We start from the raw sequence: 12,996 nt of genomic DNA on the forward strand, positions 1-12,996 counted from the left end.
CTGACACAATGCTGCTCATACATGCTCAAACTAAATCAGCCAGTATTAATGATAAGCATAATTCAGTTACTTTTAATACTTCTAATACTAAAATAAAGGGCAAATAGTTTTCAGTGTAGTTATGTTTAATTTAAAAGGAAGATATCAAATCTGCAGGATGTGTCCATATTACCTTCACATGAACCACAGGTTAAAGCAGTTATATCAGTTCTCTTCAGCTTCCTGTCAGTTGTCCTGTCCTTCTATATACTGTTTAGCTACTGTGTACATCAATAATAGTATATGATATAAATAGTATTTATACTCATTTAAAAAAAAAATACTCACCCACAGCTATGGGACTGAGAAACTGGCCATGTGATGAGAATGCCCTACCTCTCAGCTCCCTGCTGTCTGGAATAAAAGAAAGAAAAAATACACCCCAAAATAGCTCCACCATCTAATTTTCTTTTGTTAATAATTACCATTTCAGTGTATTCATATGTGATGAACAAGCCAATCAATAACAACAAAATATATTTTAAAGTAACAATTGTAACTCATTGGCAAGCCACTTCAAACTAGGGAACAGCTAAAAAAAAAAAAAAAAAAAAAAGACAAATGCAGAAATCTCTCATGTGAAATGAACCAAAGCTGGTTGAAATTTGGTGGCAGATTTTTTTTTTCATGCATTGTTGTATTGTAGTAAGAAGCTGGCAAAGAAAATTGGTTTTAAGGCCTTTAAGGGAGTAAAATGCTGCATTAATGTGCATGGAGACTGCAGGGTGGAAACAAACTAAATACTAAAATGTGTGTTTCTGATGCAATATGAACAAATCCAGTCATACTGTGTGGTTGCTGACTAAGTTATTTAACACACTATGAAGCCACAGTTGAAGGAGACTGTTCATTCCCTGTCTCTGCTCTCCTCCCTCCCGCCTTCAGCCTGGACTGTATTGAAAAGCACCTGACTCCCACCAGCGTAATGTACTTGGTGATTATTACCGTGGGGGGAGAAAAAAAAAAGAACTAAGTCTGAAAAGAATGCTAATGATTTTTAAGCCAAATCAAGCTTTCATAAAACAGAAGGGTTTTTTTTTTTTCTTCTTGTGCCTTTGAACTACAAAGAACTATGCACGATTTTACACGAGTGGAGAAGTGGCTGCAGATGACACAGACACACACACACACACACACACACACACACACACACACACACTTGAGTGAGTTTACTACAGCCAGTTACACTATGAGGAATGTGTAGTTGAGGAGGTCTGCACGTGGGAGTGGGTGGGTGGGTTGGAGGGGGGGGTCTTAAGAGCTACATCACATCACTGTTTTTCCCAGCACGTGAAGGAGGCACGACCCCCCCCCTTCCGTCCCCTCATGATGCCAGAGCACTGCTGACAACAGCACGCCACAGAGGTAATTATAGGAGATTTCTTTAATCCCACAGACCTGCAACATCCCACATCAGGGCAACACTCCACCGCCATCCTGCTACAACCTTTGTGCCATATATTAAAAAAATAAATAAATAGGGGCTGGTAAAGAAAGAAAAAAAGAAAATCTGATTTCATTTTGGCTAAAGCACCGAATGCCTGGTGAAAGGAGGGAAAGAAACCGAAATGAACCTCTGACCTAGTTTGGACAAATTCAGTACAACGGTTTTATGATGAGGAACGCGGCCCCTTAACTCTTTCCGAATGCATTTAAATAATAACCTTAATCCAGACTGCAATGAAAAAAAAAGAAAAAAGAAAAAGAACGCAGGAAATGGATGGACTTTTCAAATGATTATCAACACGGCTTTTATCAATTTGTCTTGCATTTCTTTTCTGTATGTGTGTTTTTTCTTTTTTTAAACCTTTCTGATCCAGCTGTTACAGAATACAACACATAATCATTGCAGCAAACACGTCATTCCATTTCTTTTGTTTTTCAGTTGAATTTATTAACAGAAATTTATTAACATTTAATATGCAGGAATGAGACCTGTGAATACATGGCACAATCATATTATATACATTCTTTAAAGGAGACAGTGCACAAACATGGTGTGGGAGAGGAGGGGGTAAATCTTAAAACGACCCTTCAGTAGGCTCTGACTGACGTGAGCCGAGTGAGAAACACTGACTTTTTTAAGTTAAAAATGTTGTTGTTTTTATAATAAAAGAAACATGGCTATTACCAACAAACAAAAAATAATACTACTGTTTTTGTCGCACATCGATTTTCTATATACAAACTAGGGACAGGTAATTCACACAAACCAGAGGGAGAGATCTACCACAGTGCTAGGCTGGAGCCTTTTTCTTTTTTTTAACTCTGTAACTGTAATAATATACATAATTCCCATGTAACACAACAATCACGTGTGCAGCTGATCACCCCATCTTTATTTATTTATTTTTTTTAAAGAAACTAAATAAGAGCAAACCTGTCTTTGTTCCTCTCTTTAGCTTATAATGCTTTTAAAGCTCATTGCACATTTTCCCCCCACAGACGTTTGTGTCGTAGTAGAATGCCTGCATGAATGTGTGTATTAATAGGTGAGATTAATGCAGTCTCTGTGTGGCAGCACCTGGAACTCTTCTTGGACTCAATCTGGAAAAAAGGTCAGAGGTCAGTGTCCCGTTAAGTAGTCCTGGGTGGAGTCTGAAGCGAAGGAGTCGGCGTCCTCGTTGTCCGAGTCTTCGCTGCTGTCGTCAGCGGCGGGCTCTCCGGACAAGGCGATGCGGGCGTAGTCGTCGGTGTCGATGGACTTGCAGAAATGGATGGCGTATTTCAGTTTCTCCTCCAGCACCTGTTTACATGAGTACCTGGGCAGCTTGAGCAGGAAGAAACACGTGTAGGACTCTGGCAGGAAGTGGTCAGGGGGGTTGTACTTGTCCAGCACCTAGAGACGGAGAAGATAAAGTTAGCAGGGTGTTATTAGAGTGTCTAACATCAATACACAACAAATAACTTAAAGGAATAATTTGACTTTCAGGGAAATATGTAGAGTTAGACATAAAGAAGAAAGTTAGCTTAGCTTAGCATAAAGACTGGAAGCAGAGGCAAAAAGCTAGCATGGTTCTATCCAAAATGTATAAAAATCCAACTATCAGCACCTCTTAAGCTCACTTACTGTACATGTTGTATCTCCTTTTGTCTAATACCAATAAAAACTGAGGCCTAAAACTGAAAAGTTGTGCTTTTATGGGGGGTAATGTGCGGGATTATTTCTAAGCCCAGCGCAGTGACTGGTTACCTGACAACCTGACAGTGAGGACAAGCCTCTTAGAAGTCACTGCTTCCGGATAAGAAGTATTCTAGCTCATAACCCCCCCTGTAAAACCACAAATTGTACCTGAAAGGTGAGAGAGCCAGGATAGACGCTTTCCCGTATTTACAGTCTTTATGCTAAGCTAACCAGCTACTAGCTGTTGCATCATATTTAGCTGACAGATACAAGTGAGGTGTTCTTCTCATCTCACTCTCAGCAAAAAAGCCAATATGTGCCCTTCCTAAAATGTCAAACTATTCCTTTAAGCCGTTACCTTTACACTTCTTACCTGCACGACGAAATCCCGCCCACGGAAGTCAGCGATGGTGCGAGGCAGACGTGTACGACCCCAGACGAACCTGAGGAAGAGAGATCTCTCCGTGTTGGAGAAGGACTCCATCACTTCCCAGAACCACTGGATTAGCGGCGCCGTCGGCTCCACCCCCTTGTAGGTGGCCACCGACTTCAGCAGGTGGAGTGGGATGTCTGGGCTTCCGCACACCTGAGGAGAAGGAGACATTTAGTGTAAAAAATCTGCACATAGCACCAACAATTTAGGGAGCTAAAACTGCGCTCACTCACCATAGTTTCCAGTTCGTAACCGGTGAAAAGCGACAGCAGGGGAACGGGAACCACTCGAGCCATTCCCTCACGCACTGCAGACACCTGCTCATCAAATTCATGGAGTCTGCGGGGTGGAGGGAAGAAAAGATTTTAAAAAAGGGGTAAACACAATAACAAAACGTCATATTTTGTTAATTCAGCGTGTTTTCTCACCTGTAGTTAATTGCCAGGCGGACGTATTCTGCGCGGTTCTCCAGGGTGATGTGGGAGTACTTGGAGCTGAGCTGGATGTCCTGGCCGCTGGCGTTGGGCACCGTGAAGGGTAGAGTCATGGCCTCAAACTCCTCAGCTGTGGCCTCGTTGTCCCGGATGTACATCAAGCCAGGAATAAAATCTTTATCAACCTGAGAGGAGCATCACAACATAATTACACAAAAACACAGTAATATCCCCTGCTATCTATCTATCCATCTAACTATATGTTTATTAATCATAATGTTTGTATGTGCAGCATGTGAGTGTGTGTGTGTGTATGTGAGCGTGCCAATGCCCTTGTTTCCTGTGAGCTCCACTCTTTCTTAAGTCTTGTGCTGAAATCATTTCCCATCTAACCTTTACAGTATCTCAAGGGCAAAAAGCACAAAACAAAAGCAGCTTTGTGAGTAAAAAAGCTTTTTTCTGCTACAGTATTCTCCCAAAGACAGTTCAGGAGCTCATGATCACAGCGTGAGGGCAGGAGTAGACTCACGCCAAGCCCTTAAAACAAAAGCTGAGGCTGTGGCTCACAGCTTGTACTGAAATGAAGTTGGATGTTAACCTTTGAAGAACAGGTACATTGTTGAGTTTACAGAAGCGGTTCTCGCTGTGACAGTCTGTACTTCGTGCTGTACCATTAAGATCCTTTACAGTGAGCAGGGAGCCGACAGGCTTAAGGTTTTAATCTGAGAAGGAATGTATAGGAATGTGTTCTTTTTGCCGGGTATAATGCAGATCACTAGGGTTAAATACGTTACATAATATCTGACATAAAGGGAGGCATACCTTTTCGCTGCTGGAGGGTGGACATGTTCATTTACACCAAGACAATTAGAGTTTCTTGGGATGTTAAAATCATGTACAACACTGAGCTTTTCTTGTTAGAGTGTCAGAGTCAGACTCATCAAACTCTCTAAAATGCGACAATTTGTAAATTACAAGTTTTATTTTAACCTGATGAATGTGACCTGTTCATGAGAGGGTGCGTGTTTGTGAGATTTCATCATTTGCATGATTGACATCCCTAAATTACCATTTAAGACTTCTCTGCTCGGTTTTTGGGCAAATTTCACACGTAAGAAAGAGCAAGAGCATTACATAAAAAAGCAAAAAGAAGAATTTCACATCAGGGAGCTTTAAAATCCATTGTATTATTGTTATTATTATCATTATTATTGTTGTTGTTGTAAATCAGCTGATGAAAATGTAACAAATGCAACAATGTCAGCGGTCATATTAGGGGACCTCTGTACTGTGAGGGAATGGTTTGATGTGAAGTTTGATACAAAAAATCCTTCTATGACAGGGTCCATGACTTAGATGGGAGGAGGTCAAATGGGTTTGACAGTGATGGAGGAGGGCAAGAGAAAATTATACAGCTGGTGATGTTACACTGTTGAGTACAACAGAGGATGTTCACCTGGACAGTGACTTAAATACAATCAGCTGCTGTAGTGAGAAAAAACAACAACAACTGTATACTGGATTTATGATTTATTGCCAAAATATGCTTAAAATATGTGGAATCTCTCTATAAGTTGCTGCCATGATGATACCTAAACATTTGACTTAAAGTCCCATATTTAGCATTTATAAGCAGTGTATAAACAATTAATAAATGTTTTTTACAACACATTATTGTTGTAAGCAGCTATGATTATTAATGTAGCCAACTCCTCCAGTGGGCACCCGTACGTGGGTGCTGGTCTATAAATAGATCATGACCATATATGGTCATATGACAATATAGTAAAATACTGTTGTAATAATATGAAATATGTCTTTATAGGAGAAATAATAGTTGCTGCATTAATAACATTATATTAACATCATATTAGATTATATATGTATTGTAGTGTGTTGTACAATATTTATTGCATGTTTATATACTGCTTATAAATACCAAATGGGGGTTAGAGTAATGTTTCCCCTGTGAACATAAGATTAAATTGATTAGTTTAGTCATTTAACATAATCTTTTACCCTATTTAAATTACATGTCTTGTAAACAGGCCTGTTTGTTCCAAGAAGAATAAAAGAACTGATGAATACGACAAATTCTCTGAAATGACTTGAATTTGCAACTTTAGAACAATATCTGTATGTAGGAGTGATTCTCGCCTGATGTTTGTAATATTAGTTATATTTTCAGTCAATCAATCATTAACAGCACTTACTGGATACACACTGAGAGCCCTGTTGTGCACAGAGGCTACATACATACCTCACTGAGGTCAGCGATGGTCAGGTTCATGCCTGCCAGCTGTTTCCACACAGGCTCTGCCAGATTCAGACTCAGAGGGCTTCCAGTGCGGATTGCAATCCCCAGGAGCACTCCTATAGACACGGCAAGGTAGAGCACATTATACACAAATCAAACAAACAATCACTGTATTTTGCAGCGTCTATGTAGTACAAAAAAAAAGAGAATGATCGATATTAAATGAAGCATGCTCAACAGTTGGGGCCAGGTGTTTTATCAGCAAAAACGCACACCAAGCATTTGCACATTTTTAAAAATAAACATGCATATTTTCAGTTTTTGTTTATCCAGGATTAACACCCCAGAAGACCTGTCTGGGAGATTAACTGGATTATACCTAGGAAGCGGAACATGCTCATGTGAAGAGGGGACTTGGCCGCGGGGTTGAGCAGGAAACAGTCCCTGTTGGCGCCCGACTCGTCCCGGCCGTTAGGGGTGACGATGAGCAGCGGGGTCAGGGCGTTCTGCAGCTCCTCGCACATTTCAGCGATGGACTCACTGTAGCCTCCGCCGCAGTCATCCACAGACTCCCCTGAGGACAAAAGTAGAGCAGAGCGTCTCAAAAAATGCACGCAGACCATCATTTCTGATACTTGCATGTTACTTTTAAAGAAAAAATAGGGGCACACAGGAGACATGGTGTGACCACGGACACCTACCTACAAATTTGACCTTCCAGACACGATGAGGGAGCAGGAGGTTGTCTGGGCTGAAGGAACTCATCTTGGCACACATCTGACCAAATACAGACTTGGTTCCGTCGGGACCTGCCAGGCCCCCTTTGCTACGGGAACGCTTCACCTACAGGGTGAAGAGATTAGGGGTTGATTTGTTTCTGTTATGTGCTTAATAACCTCCTCCCAGAGAGAAAGAACACTGACGGGCATGAATTCCTGAGTATGACAGCTCTCTGCACCACTGATACAACTTGGAGCTACAGTACACAGTACAGAGATGTGTGTGTGTGTGTGTGTGTGTGTGTGTGTGTGTGTGTGTGTGTGCACAGAGGCAGTGGCCCGAACCGAGACTCTTATGTGGTCTAAAATCTCAGACCAGGAACCCCTACAGACAGACTGGAGCGTGCACACACACACAAGCAAAAAGAAAAATCCCCTTATGAAAGACATCACATGTAATGCTCAGGAGCCTGTCTGGAACACAGCCTCACAGCGAGAGTGAGGGGAGGAGGAGGGAGGAGAGAGGAGTAGGGAGTAGAGGAGGGGTGAGGGTGAGAGTGAGAGCAGAGGACTTGAAGAGTGACTGTGAGATAGATTATTAGTGTTGTAAGATGTTAAAAAATGTTTGTTTCCTACTGCACCTGTATCCTATTCAGCTCCACCACAGGTCCGTGCTGCCTGTCCCTCACCATGGTGGCTTGGACCACTTTCCTGAAAGCAGCTTCCTGTTCACAAAAAAAATAAAAAAAACATAAAAACACTGCTGTGCCCATTTTCTTGTGCACGATTCTGGGTTTGAATTCTTAACCATCCCCACCTTGCCCTGGGAGATCAGAATCCCCCTGAGCGTGTCGAAGCCCACTGAGGGTCCGTGGCCCGTCTGGCCCAGCCGACCCTCTAGGTCAAACATGGGTATGCAGGGGCAGAAGAGCTCGGAGATATGGTGCAGCAGCAGCAGCCTGTTCCTCAGAGCCATGATGGGGATTTCCTGCAGGTGGTTGTACTCCATGGGTACCTTTAAAAAAAAAAAACACCACATAGTCAGAGACGGGTGGCTTGATAGGTGTTTGTAGGTGTGTGAGTGCGTAGCTTTACTGCCATCTACTGGAAGCTCTGAGAGGAGAACGTTCTACTTTTTCATTCAGATATGTGAAGAAGTTCTGTGAAGCAGGGGTTAATACTGTACCTGTGCAGGCAGCTTCCCAGCGTTGGTGGGCTTGCTCGTGGACCAGGCGAGGGTGTGAGCGGATCCGCAGGCCACCCTGTTGATTTTCTTGCCCTGTAGCGCAGCCACAAGCCGTGGCCTCTGGATGGCATTAGTGGTCCCGTCTCCAAGTTGGCCCTCGTCGTTGTCGCCCCATGTGTACACTTCTCCTGAGCCAAACACAACATCAAAGCTTTCCTGTGAAGCTGAAACCCAACACCGACTCGACTGCTTTGGACTCATTGACGGTAAATGGAAAGATGGCAAAGAGTGCAATAAACTGATCTGAAATAAACAAATACATTCGTGGAGAGCAAGAGACGGCAAAAAATATACAGAAAATTGTCCTTCCTACCATCCTCAGTACAGCAGACGCAGTGCAGAGACCCTGTGGCGATGGCGATGACCTTTTTCCCTTGTAGCCCCTGGACTTGCCTGGGTCGCCGAACGTGGTCATCTGAGCCGTGGCCCAGTCGATGGTAGTCCCCTTTCCCCCTGTGAATGACAAACATAACTGAGTATGCTCCTCATTTCTAATATTGGCAGTGAAACAAGAGGCTGTGACTGATTCACTGCTCTACACGGTGTTGTACGTACCAGGTGTAGACTGCTCCAGACTTGGTGAGAGCAACAGAAAACTGAGAGCCACACTCTACTTTGACCACTCCGAGGCCAGTGAGAGAGTCGATCTGTGGATAACAAATCAATTAATTAATTAATTCAGTCATTAGAAAGTGATTTTTAAATCCAACTGCTGCTCTCTGTACTCAACTTTAATTTGTGCACCTATGAGCCTTATTCAATCAATCAATCAATCAATCAATCAATCAATCAATCTTTATTTGTATAACGCCAAATCACGATGTCACCTTATTGGTGACATCACAACTAAATAGATACAATTATTATTCAAAGCAGATTATTTATATTACTTTTAACATGTGCAGTGCTTACACATATGCTGAGAGTACTGAATTGGCTAGAATATAAGATGACCTCGATTGTAAGACTCTTGTAAAAGTGGAACAGGCGTTGAGAAGCAGTCAGAATAATTCTCTTTTTTCTTTGCACTTTTGTCTTTTGAGATCCTCATGATTCCCCTCATGTCTCTGGTGGACACATTAAACCTGTTTTTACTCATGTCTTTCTTTCCTCCGTTGCAGTAAAAACCCCTCAGAGAGCTCAGAAACTCCTGTAATTTTAACTGAACTTCCTGGACACCTTTAGGGATGAATAACTCTATACGACACACTATAAATGGACTTGAAGAAACTTTATAGCCTAACTTTATAGCAACTGGGCTTACAAAGAACCCATAATGCAACACTGTCTGTTAGAGTCAGTGCAACACAGACAACCTCTCAGTGTTTCATACCTGATATAAAATAACACAACGATTATAAAGTGACACCTGTGCTGACCTTTATTGGCTCTGCTGTGTAATTTGTCGTACCTTCATCGGTATTTTGCAGCCGTCACTGCCTCCGCGGCCCAATTTGCCGTAGTCCCCGTCTCCCCATGACCAGACCATGTCATCATCTGTTAGACACAGCGTCTGGGCGTCCCCGCTGCCGCAGGCTACATCGATGACCCTGTGACCCTGCAGTGCATCCACCTGAATAAACCGTACAGACACAAACATGAGCTTTACCTTTCCGTGATTGTCTGGAGGGGGGGTGTTGTCAAAAGAAGGCAGAGCAGACGTTTTGAGTCCTGTCCAAACACTGAGACACACGTGTTTTTAAAAGACACATCGGAGCTGACAGTTATTTTCTCAAGTACGCCGAGTGTGCTGACAAACCCGGAGCGTGCTATATATATACAGAGCGGAGCAGAGAGTTCACTGACCAGTTTGGGTTTGAGTTGGTCCTCGCTGTCTCCGTGGCCCAGTCGTCCGTAGCGACCCTTCCCCCAGGTGAACAGCTCTCCACTGGCGGTAATGCAGGCGCTGTGTGCTCCTCCAGCAGCGATGTCCACCACTTCAACTCCCCTCAGGGACTCAATTACACGAGGACGGTCACAGGGGCTAAAGGCAAGACGGTAAATGGTAAATGGACTGTACTTATATAGCGTTTTTTCTACTCCTTCAACCACTGAAAGCGCTTTTACACTACAAGTCACATTGACCCTTTCACATACATGCATTCATACATGGCAGGGTGCCAACCTGCTCATCAGGGGGGAAGCTCACATTCACACACAGTCACACACACACACACACACACAATACATTTCAGGGTTCAGTAGCTTGCCCGAGGACACTTCAACATGTGGGCTGGATCAAATCTCTTCTGATTAGTGGATGAACCGCTCTACCTCCTGAGCCACATTTACTGAAAACACCTCATCTTAACTTAAGTAAGATGGATGTGTTGTGTGTATGTTTTATGAACTGAAAGTTAAAAAGTGCCAAATGTTAGAGGAGGTGCAGTCCTGACCTTCTGTTCCCATGGCCAAGTTTTCCATCCTCAGCCTCTCCCCATGAGTAGACTTCCCCCTCGGATGAAAGTGCCAGGCAGTGCTTTCCCCCAGAGTTCACAGCCACTTTCCTGATGAATACGTGTTGGATGGACTCCAGCAGGGTGGGGGTGGATACCGATTCGGTGCCTCCGATTCCCAGTCTGCCCCCAGCTCCGTATCCTGTTGCGTACAGCTGAGGATTGAGATGAAGTAAATTAGAGCAGCATTTTCCTGTACGTCATCAAATTGCCATTGTTGATCTATGCTGACACAGGTAGTGCTACATAGTGTCAGATAAAGGAGACAGAGTGGAGTCTAACATTAGGACTCACCTTGCCATCAGCGGTGACAGCAAACAGAGTCTGCTCCCCTCCGATAAGCTGCACCGGGCGCAGTGTGGCGAGGGCTTCGGTAGGGGTGGGAACTTTGACCTTTGCCCCCTCGATCCCCCCTAGCTGACCCCTGTGATTGTGCCCCCACCCGTAGATGGTGCCGCTCCCCCCGGCGGAGAGGGTCCAGTCGTCCGGCCGCCGGTTCATCCACTGTACGAGCTGCTCGTCGTGCTCGCGCTTGAACAAGTCGTGACTTTCGTGGAGGCCGTTCATGCTCTCGTGATCAGCCATGAGCTCGCGGATTTTCTTTGTAACCTTCAAAAAAGGAAAAATAAAGAGGAAAACAGATGAAAGAAAAATTCTGAGATCAAAGTGAAGGCGAGCACAGACAGCACAGCCTGGCACACTCACCTCGTCTAGGAAGGGTCTCGGTAGCGAAGTCCTTTTGTCCAGCGCCACGGCCACCCTGGAAGCGGTGCAGTATCGGCGGAACCATGCCCACTTGTGGGTTTCAGCACAGCAGGGTAAGGTATCGAGCTCGAGATCGCAAGCAAGGGCAACCAAGACCTAAAAAGGAAACATAAAAGTTAGCTCCGGACAGAAAAGTGTATCTAATAATCTGTGGAAATCTACCTCACTCCACTTTTTACCTTGAAAAATGGACTGTGTAGAAGCTGCTTCCCTCCTCTGACGATGGGGTCCTCGTACTCATACTGCCTCTGCAGAGCCTCTGGTAGCCCCTTCACCAGAGCAGCAAGAGCACTGCCTGTGAAACTCTGAGAAAGAACAGATTATTTTATTATCATTAAAATGCGGGCTTCAATTTACTAATAAGAGACTTGGCTCTGCATTGATTATTCCTGTTTTTGTTCACTGCTGCATTTCTCAAAGAATTACACAAAGCATAATAGGATGATAGTATATTATAATTGAATAAAAAGATGATGTACAAGGGGAAGGAAAGACGGGTTATGCAGAGGAGGTAAAACCAAATCTATAATAACAAAGTGCAATATTAGAAAGTAAGATGTAAATAGTCCAGACAAATAGTTATAAATCATATCATAAATCATAAAAATGTGAATAACAATAAACAAAATTACTACTGAAGAGAGACAACAAAATAAATCAAACTGATAATATGAAATTATCTGCTTATGCATTTAATGACAGACGTGAATTTTACACTGAAAATCCAATAATGAAAAAGAGAATTGCATCAAAATGAGTTAGCATGCCAGTCTTTTGTTAAATGAACACATATCTGAGTTGAGCTGTTTGCTGAGTGCGATCGGGCTGTACTCACCATAGAGCGAGCCTCGCCTTCACTGTCTCCCAGAAGCCTGTTTATATTGATGGACTGACCGTACTCTGTGGTCAGAAGCTTTCGTAGCCTCTGCAGAGCCCACATTCTGTGTCCGGCAGCTGTACAAACACAAAGTAACGATTAAATCAGCATGAGCATTCTTAGCACACTGTTAAATAAAATAAATATCCTAAATAAAAATCTGGTTAAACAGCATACCTAAAGCGCTTAGCTGAGCGCAAGCAGCGAGGGATGCTGCTAGACGAGGCACGATGCCTCTGTTGGAGGCAAAGTTGAGCCTGAAGTCCAGGAGACATGTAACCAAGTCCATGGAGGGGCAGGACAAGATGGAGCGGTCAGACAGCAAGTCTTTAGGACCTGAGGAAAGACACACAAACCTCAGTGCCAGTGCTATTTCAGACATTCCACAACAATACACTGCACACAACAGTGCAGTTTAATATCTAGTGAGGAGACTAGTGTCAGCATTGTGTTGTATGGGTTAGATGTGGCTCACCAGCAGCAGGCATGATGGGGTAGACGGTGAAGCGCCAGCCCCAGCCGTTAACTGAGCCATCACTGGTAAATTTCCATTTGAGCTCATCTCCTGGAATCCTTAATTCACTGGACCAGTCGGACCACTCCCGACCTGAAACACATACACACACTACATTAATTTCTGGCTAAG

At 43.6% G+C, this 12,996-nt stretch overlaps 1 protein-coding gene across 5 annotated transcripts in view; it reads right to left on the bottom strand.

The window, feature by feature from the left end:
* Window positions 1-1,914: 1,914 nt before the first annotated feature.
* The window catches only part of herc2 (HECT and RLD domain containing E3 ubiquitin protein ligase 2), a 43,112-nt gene continuing 32,030 nt past the window's right edge, over window positions 1,915-12,996 (bottom strand). For all 5 annotated transcript variants that reach the window (XM_053322729.1, XM_053322731.1, XM_053322728.1 and 2 more), the window contains 21 exons: window positions 12,826-12,957; window positions 12,528-12,686; window positions 12,309-12,427; window positions 11,653-11,778; window positions 11,414-11,569; window positions 11,003-11,317; window positions 10,649-10,863; window positions 10,059-10,236; window positions 9,664-9,825; window positions 8,808-8,899; window positions 8,566-8,705; window positions 8,193-8,380; window positions 7,824-8,021; window positions 7,648-7,731; window positions 6,989-7,130; window positions 6,667-6,861; window positions 6,291-6,403; window positions 4,025-4,215; window positions 3,830-3,935; window positions 3,537-3,749; window positions 1,915-2,878 (listed from right to left, as the gene is read on the bottom strand). In XM_053322729.1, coding sequence (XP_053178704.1) covers window positions 2,606-2,878; window positions 3,537-3,749; window positions 3,830-3,935; window positions 4,025-4,215; window positions 6,291-6,403; window positions 6,667-6,861; window positions 6,989-7,130; window positions 7,648-7,731; window positions 7,824-8,021; window positions 8,193-8,380; window positions 8,566-8,705; window positions 8,808-8,899; window positions 9,664-9,825; window positions 10,059-10,236; window positions 10,649-10,863; window positions 11,003-11,317; window positions 11,414-11,569; window positions 11,653-11,778; window positions 12,309-12,427; window positions 12,528-12,686; window positions 12,826-12,957 — 3,497 coding nt within the window. In that variant the 3' untranslated portion in view covers window positions 1,915-2,605. The remainder of the gene's footprint in view (window positions 2,879-3,536; window positions 3,750-3,829; window positions 3,936-4,024; window positions 4,216-6,290; window positions 6,404-6,666; window positions 6,862-6,988; window positions 7,131-7,647; window positions 7,732-7,823; window positions 8,022-8,192; window positions 8,381-8,565; window positions 8,706-8,807; window positions 8,900-9,663; window positions 9,826-10,058; window positions 10,237-10,648; window positions 10,864-11,002; window positions 11,318-11,413; window positions 11,570-11,652; window positions 11,779-12,308; window positions 12,428-12,527; window positions 12,687-12,825; window positions 12,958-12,996) is intronic.

The sequence above is a fragment of the Scomber japonicus genome, chromosome 7, assembly GCF_027409825.1.
Source record: "Scomber japonicus isolate fScoJap1 chromosome 7, fScoJap1.pri, whole genome shotgun sequence".
In the NCBI taxonomy this organism is placed as follows: Eukaryota; Metazoa; Chordata; class Actinopteri; order Scombriformes; family Scombridae; genus Scomber; species Scomber japonicus.